The sequence below is a fragment of the Silurus aristotelis genome (assembly GCF_946808225.1).
Source record: "Silurus aristotelis genome assembly, chromosome: 19".
Classification (NCBI taxonomy): Eukaryota; Metazoa; Chordata; class Actinopteri; order Siluriformes; family Siluridae; genus Silurus; species Silurus aristotelis.
In genome coordinates, this window is record NC_139592.1 from 10,672,549 (window position 1) to 10,689,544 (window position 16,996).

The 16,996-nt window shown below is 41.9% G+C and overlaps 1 protein-coding gene across 3 annotated transcripts in view; it reads left to right on the plus strand.

The window, feature by feature from the left end:
* Window positions 1-663: 663 nt before the first annotated feature.
* The window catches only part of lamb2 (laminin, beta 2 (laminin S)), a 32,334-nt gene continuing 16,001 nt past the window's right edge, over window positions 664-16,996 (plus strand). For 2 of the 3 annotated variants that reach the window (XM_083569983.1, XM_083569985.1), the window contains exons 1-7: window positions 664-801; window positions 921-1,001; window positions 10,095-10,264; window positions 10,376-10,511; window positions 16,376-16,449; window positions 16,538-16,726; window positions 16,850-16,913. In XM_083569983.1, the coding sequence (XP_083426109.1) occupies window positions 971-1,001; window positions 10,095-10,264; window positions 10,376-10,511; window positions 16,376-16,449; window positions 16,538-16,726; window positions 16,850-16,913 (664 nt within the window). In that variant the 5' untranslated portion in view covers window positions 664-801; window positions 921-970. The remainder of the gene's footprint in view (window positions 802-920; window positions 1,002-10,094; window positions 10,265-10,375; window positions 10,512-16,375; window positions 16,450-16,537; window positions 16,727-16,849; window positions 16,914-16,996) is intronic. The other variant, XM_083569984.1, reaches the window with a different exon arrangement.

The following is a 16,996-nucleotide window of genomic DNA, read 5'->3' on the forward strand; positions in this document are numbered from 1 at the left end:
AGGTTTAATGGTTTCCCCATATACCTCCAAAAAAGTATACGTTTGAAATTGTTCATACGCTCAATTATGCACAGTCTAACGTTCAGTTAATTGCTTTTAAGGACTGCGCGTTACATAAACAAGCTAACCAGTGTAAATAATATAGCTTAGATTAACAACAATATGGGTGAGTTGGTTATTCTAAATTCTAAGAGTGCAAAGGAGCATGTTTTAGGGTACTGCATGTGTGCATGGTGCTCTGTGTGTGTGTGTGTGTGGGGGGGGGGGGGGGGGGGGGTACTGGGTGTTCAATAATGAATGATTTGCCTCTTTCAATGTGAAATATAATTGATTTCCTCTCCTAGAGACAGGAAAGGGAAAGTTCGACACTCTTTTCCTCAGAGAGTAAATATTTCAGCTTCATCACGCACCAATGAGGCTGTTTAAAGACCACACGCTGCCTCTGACAGCGCACGCGAACGCTTTCAAATAGGCTCGCGCAGGGTTTTTTTTTCTTTTTTTTTTCTTTTTTCAAATGCGCGCGCCCGACAGTTTAGAAGTCCCAAAAACACTGAAGCTGACTTCACTCAGCATGTATTAGGAGCCTTGTTTTTTTCTTTCTTTCTTTCTTTCTTTCTTTTCATTTTTGTCACACTCCAGCGTTGATAATTGTGGCTCAGGAACAGGAAGACTCCAAATCCACTGCGTGTTTTTGCTGACACATTTCGAGGCTTCTTCAGAAAGTCAGAGCTGTGGTCAGTCGGGTTTGTGGGGAAGACTGGTGAACCTCAGCTGCTTCAGCCTGCGGTAGTGAGTAACGCTGTAAGTATCCTATTCGCAACCGACTGAATGAGATTTTCTCACATGATTTTGTCTTAAATCGTGTCAGACTTGATTTTTTAGACCAATATTTATCAGTAACGGTATATATGTGCCATTAATCCTCTTTCCGACGCGCAGGGAAGTAAAACAAGTAAAGCATCTTCCCAAAATGTGCACTTTGCTCCTGCTGTTATTCTCTGGTAAGTCCAAACTTCCTTCCTTCCTTATATTATACTGTATTTATAACATTCTAACATTGTTATACTCTTTACTTAACTTATACTTAACTCCCAATGCCTGAATTTACACTGAATGATCCAAGTATTTCTACTATAAGCCATCACAAGGTCACAAGGTATAGACAAGACACGGTCCTCAAAGTTTTTTTACCTGAATTTCTTGGCTTGTGATTTATGGGTCTGATCCTGGTTCCTATAAAACTTGTTAAAATCACTAGAGGTCTACAAAAATTTCTGGTTAAATGCATGTAGGGCAACCGGGGTGCCCTGTAATGACCCTTCTTTGGTCTGAATATTGTGTACCCTGTAGGATGTCTTTATTTTCTATAATATCCTAAATCCTATTTTTAAAAGAAAGTAAGGCAGTCGAGTTTTCATGTAGGCCAAATGTGCTCAAGGGAGTTACAGTGTTTCTGCTTGATTCAAAGGGAGTTTTAATAATATATATATATATATATATATATATATATATATATATATATATATATATATATATATATATATATCATTTTTTTTTGTTGTTGTTCCTTGGAACAGTCACTTTGTCTCATTGGTCCTGACCATTGAAGTCGGAGCTCATACTTGCCTGGGTTGTGTGTGTGAAAGAGAGAAAGTGTGTGATGTGTCTATTTGTTCAAGTTGAAAATAGTTAGTTTATAACTAACTAATAGTTAGTTGTAGCATCATAATAATAATGTCAACGAAATCGTTCTCACAAGGATGTGTGTGTAAGAGAGAGACAGTGAGAATGGCGAAAACATTAAAAGGCCCACATAAATCTCTGTTCATTTTTTTTTTTATCTCAGTCCAAATTCTTTTGCCTTATTAGATCTCTATTATACACATCTTCTCTTTTCCCCTAAACTGAAGCAGAATAAATAGTATATTCTCTTTATAGGTGCGTTCTATTCCATGTATGCATGTGCCATCCAAAATATTCGGTCACACACGTTTGTAAACCGTGTCAGTTGAATCCTGGTCAGTGTAACTGGACAATTTTTATTACCTAGCACAGCACACCTGATAACCAACCTCATTTCTGACAGACACTCATTCCTTTCATAGCCGTAGCCTGAATGTCACCAGCGTAGACTGTCAACCAGCCTATCATGTTATTCATAACAACTGAAATACATTTATTGCGGTGCTAATCAGGAAGGAAGATCTCCAAGTGTCTTTTAGTGACTATATTGGGTAAAACCTGGCAATGGCCTTCTTCAGAATTGCCAATACTGTATAACACATAGTTTTTAACATAGTCAGGACAAAGAAGTGAAGTAACAGAAATATATTTCCAGTTGAAGAAAAAAATATAATGATATAATATCATATAATAATTGAACATTAGGGCTTGGACATAAAGTGAATGTAAAACAAGAGTGTTATAATAATAAGTGAACAAGTAGTTGACTGATAATTTGACACATTGCATGATTTATCATGATTAATGATAGATTTGCTTAGTGTTTTAATTGTGCTTTCTTGTAGTTGCGGGAAAATTCTAACTAAATTCTTGTTGAGCTTATGGCGCAAATGCAAAAGATAGTTTTAGGTACATTTTATGATGAAAATAGGCTGATGTATTCCTAGCATTAGATATAAGTTTGAGGTAAGAGGTGTTATTGTAAAGGTTACATTATGATCTGATGTATCCATATCCATATATAGAGCATAGAACATCAATCATTTTATGTGCTTTTCTTAATTTGCCATGGTACAGTGTTAGGGCCCAGTATCCTTCTTTTCTTTTTTTGTCTCTTTATTCTCTGTTTAGTGTTCCTCTATAAGTGATGGGATAGAGGGGGTCTCTGTGTGAGCTGTATGATAAAACTGTGAATTGAGAGAATGTGATGAGATGAGGTGAGGAGGAGGAGGAGGAGGGATAGGATGGGATGGCGGTGTTATTTTTGGCCAAGCAGAGCTCTAATGAACATAGTGGGAGGTGAAGTGTGGCAGTCAGCAGATGCCGAGACATGTTTAGTTCCAGACATATTTACTGCCTGATGTCTAGCTGTGTCATTTTGCAGTATTTGAACCAAATAGACTTGTCATTTACATCTGGTTGTGATGGTGTGTGATTGTGTGATGGGTTGTGATTGTCTTTGGGTGATTTGGGCTTTGATTACTGCAGTGACATGCAGTGGTGTGATGTTAAAATGTATCTAAAAAACGCATGTCCCAAAGTGTATAATTAATCTTATACCACAGCTGGTTTCCATTGTTGTTTTTTGAAAGTTAGATGATTTAATAATTGCACAATATACTTGCTGATTATCATGGTTGCAATGAATGTAGCAGAATGTCCATTAAAGTTAGTTATAACTTGTCATCAATCCTGTTATTAATTATAACAGTCTATCTGGTGTAAGACTGGCTTCTCTTGAAGTTAATAAGACAAAAATGCAGTCCCATGACTCCTCTGCCCTGAAGACCTTTCTGGCTGTCGAAAATGTAAAAGAACAGAAACTTTAACTGTAATGCAGCTAAACAGAAAGTAGAGATCAATGTTTAATAGATGCCTCTATAAAAACCCCTTAATTATAGCTATAGCAGTATCACTTGTCTTCTTCTGTTGTTACACTTAGAAATGGAGTCCATCATACAAGTATTTACAAGTTACTATAGAAACAATAACAAATTAGAGCAAGTGCGTTAACATAGTGCTGTGATTTGTATGGCACTACTGGTAGACCTGTTAGAATAAAAAACTGATCTTCTGACCAATCGAGAATTTAAACAGTGTTGTGTTTAAATTAACATTTTTCATCTTTCATCATTTGGTTTATAAATCTTTACATCATATCAATGTGCAGTTCATCAAAATACCCTCAGAACCCGCAGATTCTTTAAGATTTTTTTTTGTAAGTGAGTTTTTTCTTTTGCCTCTCACCACAGTAGTTTTTTATACTATAAATATACTGCAGAGTGGTGTTTCAAGAGGAAAGTGAACAGGTGAATAGCTGGAGCAGTCCAGAGTGTGATCCACAGAGACCCTGGCTGGAATGCCCCTCCGGAACTGCACTCGGCAGAACAATGAGCCAAAGTCTTTAATAGGACTATGTGGGGGCAGCGGTGAGGGGCAGTGAAATGAAAAGACAGTTTTTAGGGCAGACATAATTGTGTTCATAAGAATGAATAGTTTTGAATTAGGTTTCTTCCTTGGGGTCGGGATTTGGCTTTATGTACTGTGAGGAGAAATAGATCTAGAGTGTGAGGTGTTATGTGCTGTTACAAGGAGTTGTGAAAATCATTTGTTCATGTCTGTTATTGTTTAAGACTGCATAATGACCTTCCACACATTAACTTGTCTCAGTATGTCTCTGTCTTATGTTGGCTGGTTTCTGGGTGCAGGACTTATGATTAACTTCAGCCTGGCTACCTTGCTCCCTGTTTCCTGAACAGAGCCTTGGCTGCAATTCAAAGTGCTGTTAATAATGACTGGTTGTCAGCTTTAAGCTACGGTTGTGTATTACTGAAGAGCGCAGACAGCTTGCAGTTCACTTTAAACTTGATACCCAGTTCAAGATGAATCATTGCCGTCCACCACATGAGAAGTTAAGAAATGCATTTGAAAAACCCACAATGAACCTTTGTGCCTTTTTGAATACTTAATACTGTATGCCTGTTGTTGTTGTTGTTGTTGTTTTTTCACATGTAAGCAACTATTTTACTCTTGTGTTTTTCCACTGTGCATCCAAGATGAAGCATGAAAACAACAAAATCTACTCAACTGTTATTCTTACTCAGAGTAAAGCTCTTTTCTCTTTCCTCTCCTATATACATGAGCTCACAGACAACCAACTGGCTACTGTTGTTGTGATTGACAGGGGAGTGAGAGTATTCCATTACTCCTACCCAGTTTTATCAGGATTTGAACTTGCACTCTCCAGGCAACAGGCCAAATGCTTTCTGTTGTGCCACTCAGGACATGATTGTGTCATTTTTCAAAGCATTTCAACAGCCAGGGACAGACAGAACAAAATTTGATAAAATGTAAATGCTATATAGCTCAGCATCTCGCTTTCCAGCACGCAGTTTATGAAAGCTAACTCTTCTACATTAAGGCTGCTTTGCCCCTCACATAGTGCCCTGTTTCATTACAGTGTAATAGACAAAACATCATCACCCTCTTTCCAGGCAGACTTGCAGCACTAACTGCTTGCTAAAACCCCTTTGACTTCTTAACAGGAGCCATGTGAGGGGGAATCCCTTTTAGATGAGCCTGGAACCAGAGGGACAGGATCACAGAATATTTAGCTATGTTTTTAATATGCACAGGCCAGTAGAAAAAACAAGAGAAACAGGTGCACTCATAAAGTGCTTGGATATTGAAACTAAACAAAGGTGTAGTTAATTTTAGATTGACGGATTTATATATATATATATATATATATATATATATATATATATATATATATATATATATATATATATATATATATATATATATATATATAATTTTTTTTTTTTACTTTATATTATTCAGACAGAGTTTACATTGGTGTGTGTCTGGTAAAGCACTTTACACAAACCTGATGCATCCCAGACACTGTTTGTTTATATTTCCTTTAGGACTATGCCATATGTGTGTGTGTGTGTGTGTGTGTGTGTGTGTGTGTGTGTGTGTGTGTGTGTGTGTGTGTGTGTGTGCGTGTGTGTGTGTGTGTGTGTGTGTGTGTGTGTGTGTGTGTAGACATGCGTTTGTGTAGACACATGTGCTATGTGTTCCTGCAGCAGCTGCATTTACCAGCTCACGATAAATGTGTCTAAGTAAAAATGCTGATTATTTGTTTTCCAAATGGCTAAAAGAAAAAATAGTTTAATACTGTAAGAGGAAAATGGCTGTGAGTGTTTTACTTTACTTCACATTGTGCATAATAATATTTCCTTAAATCTTAATAAGACTGTTTTTTAATCATTAATATTTGAGCAAATTAGCAAGTTTTAATTGAGAAAGTTGAAATAACTTAATTCCAAAATACAGCATTTTTGATTTGATTGTTAATGATTTTTGTAAGGCATTTTAGACAAAGGTTATAAAAATTATAGATACAGATTATAGATGATGTACCCTTTGACCTCACATACATACTGTAGCAAAGACTGTGTAGCAAAGACTGTGACCGAATGAAGGAAAGGAAAGATGAAAAAGGCACGAGTGAGCTATAAATATAAAGTAAGCACCCACTTGCAGTGAATATCAACAAATAAATTTGTCCAGTCCAGCCAAATAAATATTTTATATTTTATATAATGTTACATGTGCTATTATTTAATCTAACAGCATACAAAATAAAATGAATGACTGATTTAATGATTTAACCAGATTATTATATTATTGTTTATTTTATTATTATTATTATTATTATTATAATTATTATTATTATTATTATTATTACTGCCATAATGACATTATTATTATAGCCCAATAGTATGGCCAAAACGTTATAACAAATAGAAGCTATTTTCACTGAGATATTTACTGTAACAGTATGAATGGCACAATACTTGAGACATTTAGAATGCAGAAAATCATTAATAATTAGTGTTGTATCCAGAAAGTGAAGTTGTGTAATACACAGCTGAAGTGCACATCTCTCTGCTGACCTTAAAGTTAGAAGTAACGCAATGTTCAGTCATACTAATCGAGGACAATATTTAGGAATAGAGGGAACTAGCTGGAGATGGTGTCAGAACTGGATTAAGGGCTGAAAATAGCAATGGGGTTAAAAGGAATAGGAGACACTGAGACTGGACTGTGGGCTGGAATTAGCAGTCAGCTCATATTATACAACTCAGATGGTTAAAAGTGTAGTGAAGGTGTGGATATCAAATGAAAATCTATACATCTTTGCTTTGCATAGTAATCAGTAGATGACTGAGGTATTACCATAGCAGCATAACATCCCTATTATGCTTCACCTGAAATTCACAAACAAACATGGAGCAGGTGGTTTTATTCATATTGACTTGATGTCTGGCTTCCATCCATCTTACCTCCCCCAGAGATTCATAATTCAAGATACACATTCCCAAAATTCCTCCTGCTGCTCTCACATGGCAGAAAAGACGACTGGTTGAAGAAATGCATTAACGGGGAAATGCTCATTAGAGAGAAGGATTCAAGGACAAAACAGTATTTACCTTGGTCTATTATCAGCTCAGTGATAATTCCAGCTGTATCCCACAACACTTACAATCATTACGCACATCTGACATTAGTGTGGCAAGTTTGTGAGGGATGCTGGATACTGGATGTGAACAGTTTGGAAAGTGCTCGGCTGTTCCCAGTTTTTTTTATTTTTTTTTCAGCAGGTGGAGAATGTATTGTCTAAGTGTCACATTTCCCCCCGTGTCTGTAGACTGAGCACTGTGTCGCCATGAGGACTCGTCTCTGGAATCACAGACCGGCATAAAGAGAGAAATTCTCTGTTCTTGCTGTACACTGTGGGACAACTGTTCACCCTTGAAAATTGAGACAGATAGAGTTTGAGGAAAATGAAAGGACTCACTGGAGGCCAGCTTTGTTACAAAGCAGACCAGCCCAGCAGCGATTTAGCCCCACCTTGAACATAGTGCCAAGCCATGCCTAAGCTACAGGAAGTGAAGATGGAAAAGCACAACACATGCCTTAGAGTGAACGGAGGTGATCTGAGATGGATTAAAAAAAAAAAATGCAGAGGAATAAAGGATTTAGTATGGCAGCTGACAGATAGAGGGACAGGAAGAGACAAAATCCCTGTATTTGTCCTGTCTTCCAGTTGATGTCAGGGATTAGCAAGGACGAGGCAGATGTGAAGCCAGAAAGCACAATGGAAAATGTCCAGTCCTAACTCATTACACTTGTGTTTCAAAGTAATAGTGACAAGAATTACTCCAGAGCTGTCACTGTAAAGCAAGATAAGTATCTTTCCGGGTTGTGTACACATTCTGCACAGTGCTCATTTGCTATGGTCAATGTGTTTTGGCTGCATGTGTTTTAGTGAAACAGTTGACAGAGGGCCTCTGGTTGTAAGTTGTGTGCTTTGGTAATGGGGCAGTATTCTTCCACTGCCAGCTGTCTTCTAACATTCCTGAGCCTCTTGTCCATGTAAGGCGAGAGTACCAGTGGAGCTGGGGGTTAGCCAGCCTGCTTGACCCGAACCTCCTGACTTTAGGATATTTGATTGAGAAGCAGCTAGCTTCAGTAACTATATATAAATTAACACTTGTAGTATTAAATAGTGTTCTTTACATTAGCGGTATAATCGCAGCATTATCTGAGTGCAGGTACTAAGAAAAGGTAATAATTGTAACTATATAGTAAAACTATCAAAAACCCTCAAGTGAAATAGAAAACCTAATAGAACCCTGAGAAGATAAATATAGCTTCTATTTTCCATGAGTGATGAGAAAGGGGTTTCAGGTCTATAAAGAATAGTGATAGATCCTGCGTATCATCAGCCACACATCATAGCTCGCAATTCAAATCTAAACCCTGCTATATTTACGTGAAGCAAAATAAAATGTATGTAAACAATTACATATGAATATACAGCCAAACAACATACAACAAAAAGTACATACACGTAAGTGAAAATATCCTGAATATAATCACATTTATCCATCAATTCCTGTTAAAAGATTACAGTAAACCAAGAAGCGGCTTATTTCCAGGCATTTTGTCCTATAGTTTCAAACGTATCTTATTGTTTTGTTCTTTTGACTGATAATTTTTTTGTTATTATGAACACAAACTTTCAAAAAAGGAGCATAATTTTGCTTAAAAAAATATCTTAATAACAGGCGAAATAGTTCATAGTTTATTCATAATAATCTCATAATAAGAATAATCTATATAATAATCGTATAATATAGGGAAATTTATGTTCTATTTCTATTACTTGTATACACGATATCGCATTTAAAGTTTATGATATAAAAAAAAAAAAAGAATGACATTAACAATAATTACATCCTCTTAATTTCTGGATTGTGTGTAAGCATAGTGCTTTCTTTCTGTTATTATCTTTCCATATGTTAATCTTGTCTTTTATGCAAAATTAAAGGAAAAGACAATGGGCTTGTGTTCCTTTGAAACTTGTTGTTCCCTTTATTGTATTTCTCCATTCTCTGTCTTTCGTGCTTTAGTTTGCTGTTAAAGAGATCAGATTGATTTCCCAAGGTGAAATTTGCCATTGTGCAGGAGTTTAATTAGTCATAACTGGTATTTTCTACTGGGAGTTACAGTGAATACAGGAAGGGTATGAGATATGTTCTCCTTTTCTTAGCAATCCTGCATATATTATATATTTTCCCAGCACTGTCAGTCAGTATATGTGCGATGGATAAGTGTTTACCGTTTGTGAGTTTGTATGTTGTATGTGAAAACATGCTTTGTCTACAGTGTATGTGTTTGTGTGTGTGTGTGTACAGTTTGTGTGTGAAGTGCTGAAGCTGGCAACAGTGTGAGAGGTGGTGTGGTGCCAAACAAACACAGCTGTCTTGTTTGAAGAATGAGACATGTCTCCATTCATAGTGTCTGTGAATTCCCCTCTGCAGAATCTTTCCCAGGCTTTTTAAAATCTACTCATAAATAACTATGAGTATTGTAATAATGCATATACTCATGTTGGGGTAATTACCATAATTTGTGTAATTACCATATTTTAATTAGTTGGTAGATTGCAAAATGTTTTGGACGGAATTTATCTAATAAGGTTTAGGGTGTTTGTGTGTTTGTGCATTATTCATGTACAAGTATTCATGAAAGTTATTTTACAATGTTTCATTACTGTTGTGTTGTCTAGCTTTCTAAATGTGTCTTCACTTTGCTGTAGGCTTTTTATGTTCACCCCAGAAGGATAATGAAGAAACTTCATATTTTAAGTTTTATCTTTTTAAGGCTTATTTGAATAGGGATCAAATAAGGTCAGTTGTGCATAAAAGTAAAAAAAAAAAAAAAGTCTAAAAGATACTGCTTTAGAACAGGAATGTTTGTAGATTTAAATTTGACCGGACTTTTTTCTTTTACTCTGTATCTCTATTGATTGTTGCTCCATCTCTGTGATTTAGGCTTGGTAACCACGCTTGCACAAGAACCTGACCACCCCCATGGATGTACTCATGGAAGTTGTTACCCAGCAACTGGTGACCTCCTGGTCGGTCGAGAGAAGAACCTGAAAGCGTCATCTACCTGTGGCCTTACAAAGAGAGAACCCTACTGCATTGTTAGTCACCTACAGGTAAAGCCTCCACCACTTAATGTTTGCACTCCCAATATTCCGGCCAGTGTAACCACATGGAGCTTGTAGACCTTTTAACACTTAAAGTTTCCAATATATGACCTTATTTAGGAGGAAAAGAAATGTTTCCAGTGTGATTCCCGCAGACCGTTCAATTCTGTCTACAACACCATCAGTCACCGTATCGAGAATGTCATCACCAGCTTTAAACCTGACCACAAGAAACGCTGGTGGCAGTCTGAGAACGGTGAGATCTTTGGTGGTTTTATTCTTAGAATAGACATACATGACTGGGCAGTACCTGAAGATTTAGAGATGCTTTCATGCAGAGAATAAAGTGCGTTATGAAGCGATTTGGTGTACTTGTGAATAAATCTCTCAGCTGCCACTGGGATTGACTCAGCCATTAACTGCAATAGATGCAGCTGTCTCGCAGGCTTCCACAGTGACACTTAGAGATGTATTATTAGAACAGTAATGTTACTTATTAGAGAGGTCAATAAGGTGTTTAATATGGAAAATATATGGAAGAATGAAACAAATATATAAAAATATATTTAAAAATAATGTAGTTATTGTTAGAATTAGGCAGAGTGGAGAAGGTATAGAAACAATCCCCAGAGTTATGGCTTATTTGGGCTCTGTTTAAACCCTCTAGTTTTTTATTTATTTTACTTAAAAGTATCATGTGTAATTTCGCTTTCTATATTATTTTATTATTATTTGGTTTAGGATTCGGACAGAAACAATATCTTTAGAAAACTTTAGAAAAATTTTTTCTATACAAGTTGAAAAATTGATACAGTTTATATTGGATCAGTTTATTAAGCCTATTGTGGTGCTGTATTCTAGTAAAAATTAATTATTCATCATTCATTCATTTTCTCCCGCTTATCCGTAATTCGGGTCGCGGGGGCAGCAGTCTAAGCAGGCCCCCGCCTTCGACTGCTGCCCAATCCTCACAGCACCGTCCCTTACGGTCCCTCCCACGGGAAGGCGGCCCCACGTCACGGACCTTAAAATTTCCCCCGCAAGGGACCCCCGGAGCATAGAGGGTTAAGGGCCTTGCTCAAGGGCCCAAGAGTGGCAGCTTGGCGATACCGGGGCTCGAACCCCAGACCTTCCGATCGGCAACCCAGCGCCTTAACCGCTGGAGCCACCACTCCCCCAAAAATAAATTAATTAAATAAAAATAAAAAACGCTTTAATAAGGTTTTAATTGGGGGATTTCCATAAAACTGCATGTGCAACAGTTGGTTTGCAATAAACGATTTTGCACTTAAGATTTTAATGCTTTAAGCTGTAAAATGATAGTTTGTGGCGAGGCAGTTTATAAAATTACACCAAAAGAGTATTTGCCTTGTTGATTTAGGTCTGATCATATGCACAAAGGCATCTTCCACTTTATAAATTATACACAATTCCCATATAGACATCCTCCCAAAAAAGGTTTTGTTCATAGCATTTTTGTCTCGATGAGCTGAGTTATGGTACGGGAAACATTTAAAGGAACATGGAAAATCAGGAGCTAACAGGAAATGGTGGCTATTTTTGCATGAAGTCACCATAGTGTCAGTGACACTGCAGTGTGTATGCAATTTATTGAACAGTGGGCCATTTGTCCAGTGCATGCACACTCATCCAAGTGTAAAGAGAAAAACAGCTTCTGACAGAGCAAATGAGTGAAAAACCCAACAACTTTCTTTCTTGTCTTTAGCCACTTTGTCAGGTGCTTAGCCATATTGATTGAGTTTTGCCTCTGCATTGAATCCTCCAGGTTAAAATGTCTCTCCCCTATAACTAAACACAGAAGTTATTCAGTCATTTTATTATCTTTCACGCTAGCCTTTACTCCCACCGGCTTCATTACACCCCACCTCTCCTTTCCCTTTCCTTTTCCTTCCTATTTTGCTGCCAGTTGTGAGACAGATTTGGTGAGATTTAGCAGACCTATGGACTCCTGCAGAACAGGGATAAGAGATAAGGTTAAAGTGCTGTTACAGTAATAGAATATGACGCACACAACTCGCTGCCTTTCTTGTTCACCACCTCTCACTAACTTTATAAATAGAAAGAGAGGTGTCAGCGAGCTGATGTACAGTAGAGATAAAAAATAAATAAATCCACATGGTAACAGCAGCTTTACTTTCCTACACTTTATATAGCACCTCTGTTTGACATCTCCTCATTTATGATCAAACTTTCAGAATATAAAGTATTTAAGCTATTTAGTTCCTTATGCTTAAGATTGTTGAATATCTTTACTATGCCTTACTTACAGTACTGGAGACTTTAATATGGACACTGTCAGGGATTCACCCTGCCACGCCCCCCTCTGTAGCTGTCAGGGATTCACCCTGCCACGCCCCCGTCTGTGGCTGTCAGAGATCCACCCTGCCACGCCCCCCTCGATAGCAGTCACGCTGCTTCCCAAGATTACCGACAGCTGTGGCTCATGAAAGATCAGACTACATAAACTCATGTTCTTGAGTCACAGGCTGTCGGTCGTTGTATTGTCATGCAGGTAAATCGCGTGGCTGCTCAAACGCCGGGATTCACCGCTGGCTATTTCTCCGAACTCCATTTCCTTATTGAAGTACTCGTTGCCGAAAGCTTTACTTGCATTGGGATTAGGCATTTGACATTCGCGCTCATAGTGGATACTTCGTTACGAGCGGATGTCTGGGTTTGCTTTTGTTTTCATTGGTGTATGAGTGTTTTGTTTTTTGCACCTCAATAAAGAACATGATTGGACTTTATCTGCTTCCGCGTCTGCAGCCTGACAGAACGACCGACCTATACCGAACGCGGATTCGCCATTCCGCGATTCCGACCGCGACGGATCGGCAGCTGAACCCGGCTTCGGATTTCCTCCGGAAGCTCAGTGCCGCTCCTCGCGGATCAGATCCACAGAAGCCGGATCATGAGAGCGCGGCTGCGCCACGCCCCTCAGAGAGCGCGAGGGGATTACCGGCTCGTTACTCGGGGAAAAAAGACGAATTAGGCGGATTTCTGCAAGGCATCGGCGAGTATGTGGCTGTTAACATTTCCCGGTTTCCTTCCGAACGAGCCAAGATTGCCCTCTGTATTTCCCTCCTGTCTGGTGAAGTTCTTGCCAAAGCCAGCTCACTATGGAGCGCCAAAGGGGGCAAATTCGGCTCACTCGCCGAATTCAGCGGGCTGCTTCTGGGGAAGTTGGGGATAGAGGTGGTGGATCTCCACTACAGTTCCCTTGAGGAGGAATGTGCTCCATTCCAAGGTTCTCAAGAGCACGTGGCTCCGTGCCGGATTTCCCATGAGCCTGCAGCTCAGCCCCAATGTTTTAATAAAAGGGCTGCTTCATCTCAGGATCTCTACCAGCGTGCTGCTGTGTTCCGGGGTTCTCGTGGACGCAGCACACCATCTCCGAGCGTCGGCGAGCACACCATGCCGTCACAGAGCTTCTACAGGCGTGCCGCTGTGTTCCGGGGTTCTCGTGGACGCACCACACCATCTCCGAGCGTCGGCGAGCACACCATGCCGTCACAGAGTCTTCACGAGAGCGCCGCGCCGCCACAGAGTCTTCACGAGAGCGCCGCGCCGCCACAGAGTCTTCACGAGAGCGCCGCGCCGCCACAGAGTCTTCACGAGAGCGCCGCGCCGCCACAGAGTCTTCACGAGAGCGCCGCGCCGCCACCTCCGGTCACAGAAGGCGAAGTGACTCCTCCGAGTCCCTCTCCAGACGACGCCACATCCCAGAGCCCCTTCCAAGGCGACATGCCCACAAAAAGCTCGGCTCCGCCTCAGGATCTCCAAGAGAGCTCCGCCCAGCTCCAGGTCCCTCCAGAGAGCTCCGCCCAGCTCCAGGTCCCTCCAGAGAGCTCCGCCCAGCTCCAGGTCCCTCCAGAGAGCTCCGCCCAGCTCCTGGCTCCTCCAGAGAGCTCCGCCCAGCTCCTGGCTCCTCCAGAGAGCTCCGCCCAGCTCCTGGCTCCTCCAGAGGGCACGACTCCGCTCCAGGCTCCTCCCGAGAGCTCGTCTCCGCCTCCGAGCGACCCCACGAGCTCGTCTTTGCTTCAGTGTCCCAAAGAGAGCTCCACTGATGTCGTGGACCTCCAGGCGAGCCCTTCTCCGCTCGTGGATCTCCAGGCAGGCTTCACCTCATTTCCAGGCTGCTCAGTGGGCTCCGATCTGCTCCTAAGGGTCCCAAGGAGCGCCCCTACGCCCAGGGGTTTCCTTGTGCACTCACCCCGGCTCCAGGACTGCAAAAGGGAAGTTGAACCGCTGCCCCCGGGTTCCACCGACGGCGACGGCTCGTCTCCAGCGCCCGCAGAAGGCGACGGCACGTCTCCAGCGCCCGCAGAAGGCGACGGCTCGTCTCCAGCGCCCGCAGAAGGCGACGGCTCGTCTCCAGCGCCCGCAGAAGGCGACGGCTCGTCTCCAGCGCCCGCAGAAGGCGACGGCTCGTCTCCAGCGCCCGCAGAAGGCGACGGCTCGCCCCCGGGCTCCACAGAAGGCGACGTCTCGCCCCCGGGCTCCACAGAAGGCGACGTCTCGCCCCCGGGCTCCACAGAAGGCGACGTCTCGCCCCGGGCTCCACAGAAGGCGACGTCTCGCCCCCGGGCTACACAGAAGGCGACGGATCGCCCCCGGGCTCCACAGAAGGCGAAGGATCGCCCCCGGGTCCTCTTCAGGGCGAAGGATCGCATCCAGGCTCCACGCAGGGCGACGTCTCGCCCCCAGGTCCTCTTCAGGACGACGGATCGCCCACAGGATCCCCGCACGGCGACGTCGGTCCTCCAGGTCCCTCTGACGGCGACGTCGGTCCTCCAGGTCCCTCTGACGGCGACGGCGGTCCTCCAGGTCCCTCTGACGGCGACGTCGGTCCTCCAGGTCTCTCTGACGGCGACGTCGGTCCTCCAGGTCCCTCTGACGGCGACGTCGGTCCTCCAGGTCCCTCTGACGGCGACGTCGGTCCTCCAGGTCCCTCTGACGGCGACGTCGGTCCTCCAGGTCCCTCAGAGGGTGGTACGACGTTCCTGGTCTCCGCCCGGGATGTCCTCCACTCCCCGGTCATTGTCATGGTTGGCGTCCAGTTCCGGTTCCCCGCCATGGAGATCGCTCCGGCTTCAATCCCCGCCAGGGGCTTTACTCAGCCTCCCGTCAGCACCGAGGGCGTGGCTCCGTTCCATGCCGGCTCTCCGCAGAGGATGCTCACCAGGCCTCCGTTGCTCCCAGGCGTCTAAGGAGGCCTTCCTCGGAGTGCCCAGGCCCGCCTGGCATAGGTGGGTTTTGGGGTGTCAGGTGTCGCCCCTGGATGGGGGGGTACTGTCAGGGATTCACCCTGCCACGCCCCCCTCTGTAGCTGTCAGGGATTCACCCTGCCACGCCCCCGTCTGTGGCTGTCAGAGATCCACCCTGCCACGCCCCCCTCGATAGCAGTCACGCTGCTTCCCAAGATTACCGACAGCTGTGGCTCATGAAAGATCAGACTACATAAACTCACGTTCTTGAGTCACAGGCTGTCGGTCGTTGTATTGTCATGCAGGTAAATCGCGTGGCTGCTCAAACGCCGGGATTCACCGCTGGCTATTTCTCCGAACTCCATTTCCTTATTGAAGTACTCATTGCCGAAAGCTTTACTTGCATTGGGATTAGGCGTTTGACATTCGCGCTCATAGTGGATACTTCGTTACGAGCGGATGTCTGGGTTTGCTTTTGTTTTCATTGGTGTATGAGTGTTTTGTTTTTTGCACCTCAATAAAGAACATGATTGGACTTTATCTGCTTCCGCGTCTGCAGCCTGACAGACACTGATACCTTTTATAATTTATACATTTACCTTTGATACCTTTCATAAATCGTATGTCAGCAATACACTTAAAAAAAAATTTATAATAAATAATAATTATGCAAATTATAAAGAGCTTCAGGTAGTGTTCACAAAATTAACCAAAGGAAGAAAAGGTCTGTGCTCTCGTAATTTTTTCTTATTGTCAATGATAATATGGAATGATACACAAGAGCAAAATAGGATGTATCATTAAGTATCTGTTTTTTTTACAAAGTGTAAATATTGCATGCTGTATATAGTATTTAATTGGCTAAAGTTACTGACTGCAATTTCTTCCTCAGGAAAGTCTGATGTTTATATTCAGTTGGATCTTGAAGCAGAGTTTCACTTCACTCACCTCATCATGACATTTAAGGTATGATTAGATTTACATTGCTATTTTTTTGTCTTCTGTTTACCATTGAGAATTGCCAGGTGCACTTTTTTATTTAAACTGTTTGCAGACATTTCGCCCTGCAGCCATGTTAATTGAGCGATCTGCAGATTTTGGACGTACCTGGCAGGCGTACCGTTACTTTGCCCATGACTGTGCATCAGTTTATCCTGGAATTGCTCAGGGACCTCTCCGCAACGTTGATGATCTTATCTGTGAGTCACGATATTCAGACATCGAGCCATCGACTGAAGGAGAGGTAAGAATATGATGGGCTGTCCTCGCTGACAATTCAGTCAGCCAGTAAATTAGATTTTGAAAAAAGAAATTATTGTTGCCTTTATTCTGCTATGTTTTGTCACTACCATTTTCTTTTCTAAAGGTGATCTTTAGAGTTCTGGACCCTGCTATACGAATCGAAGATCCCTACAGTGCTCGCATTCAAAGTGAGTCAACTTCATAAATGTCAAATTACAGCCAAAAAAGTTTTGTTTATTTCTTTTAATTCGGTTAAAACACATTGAAATGT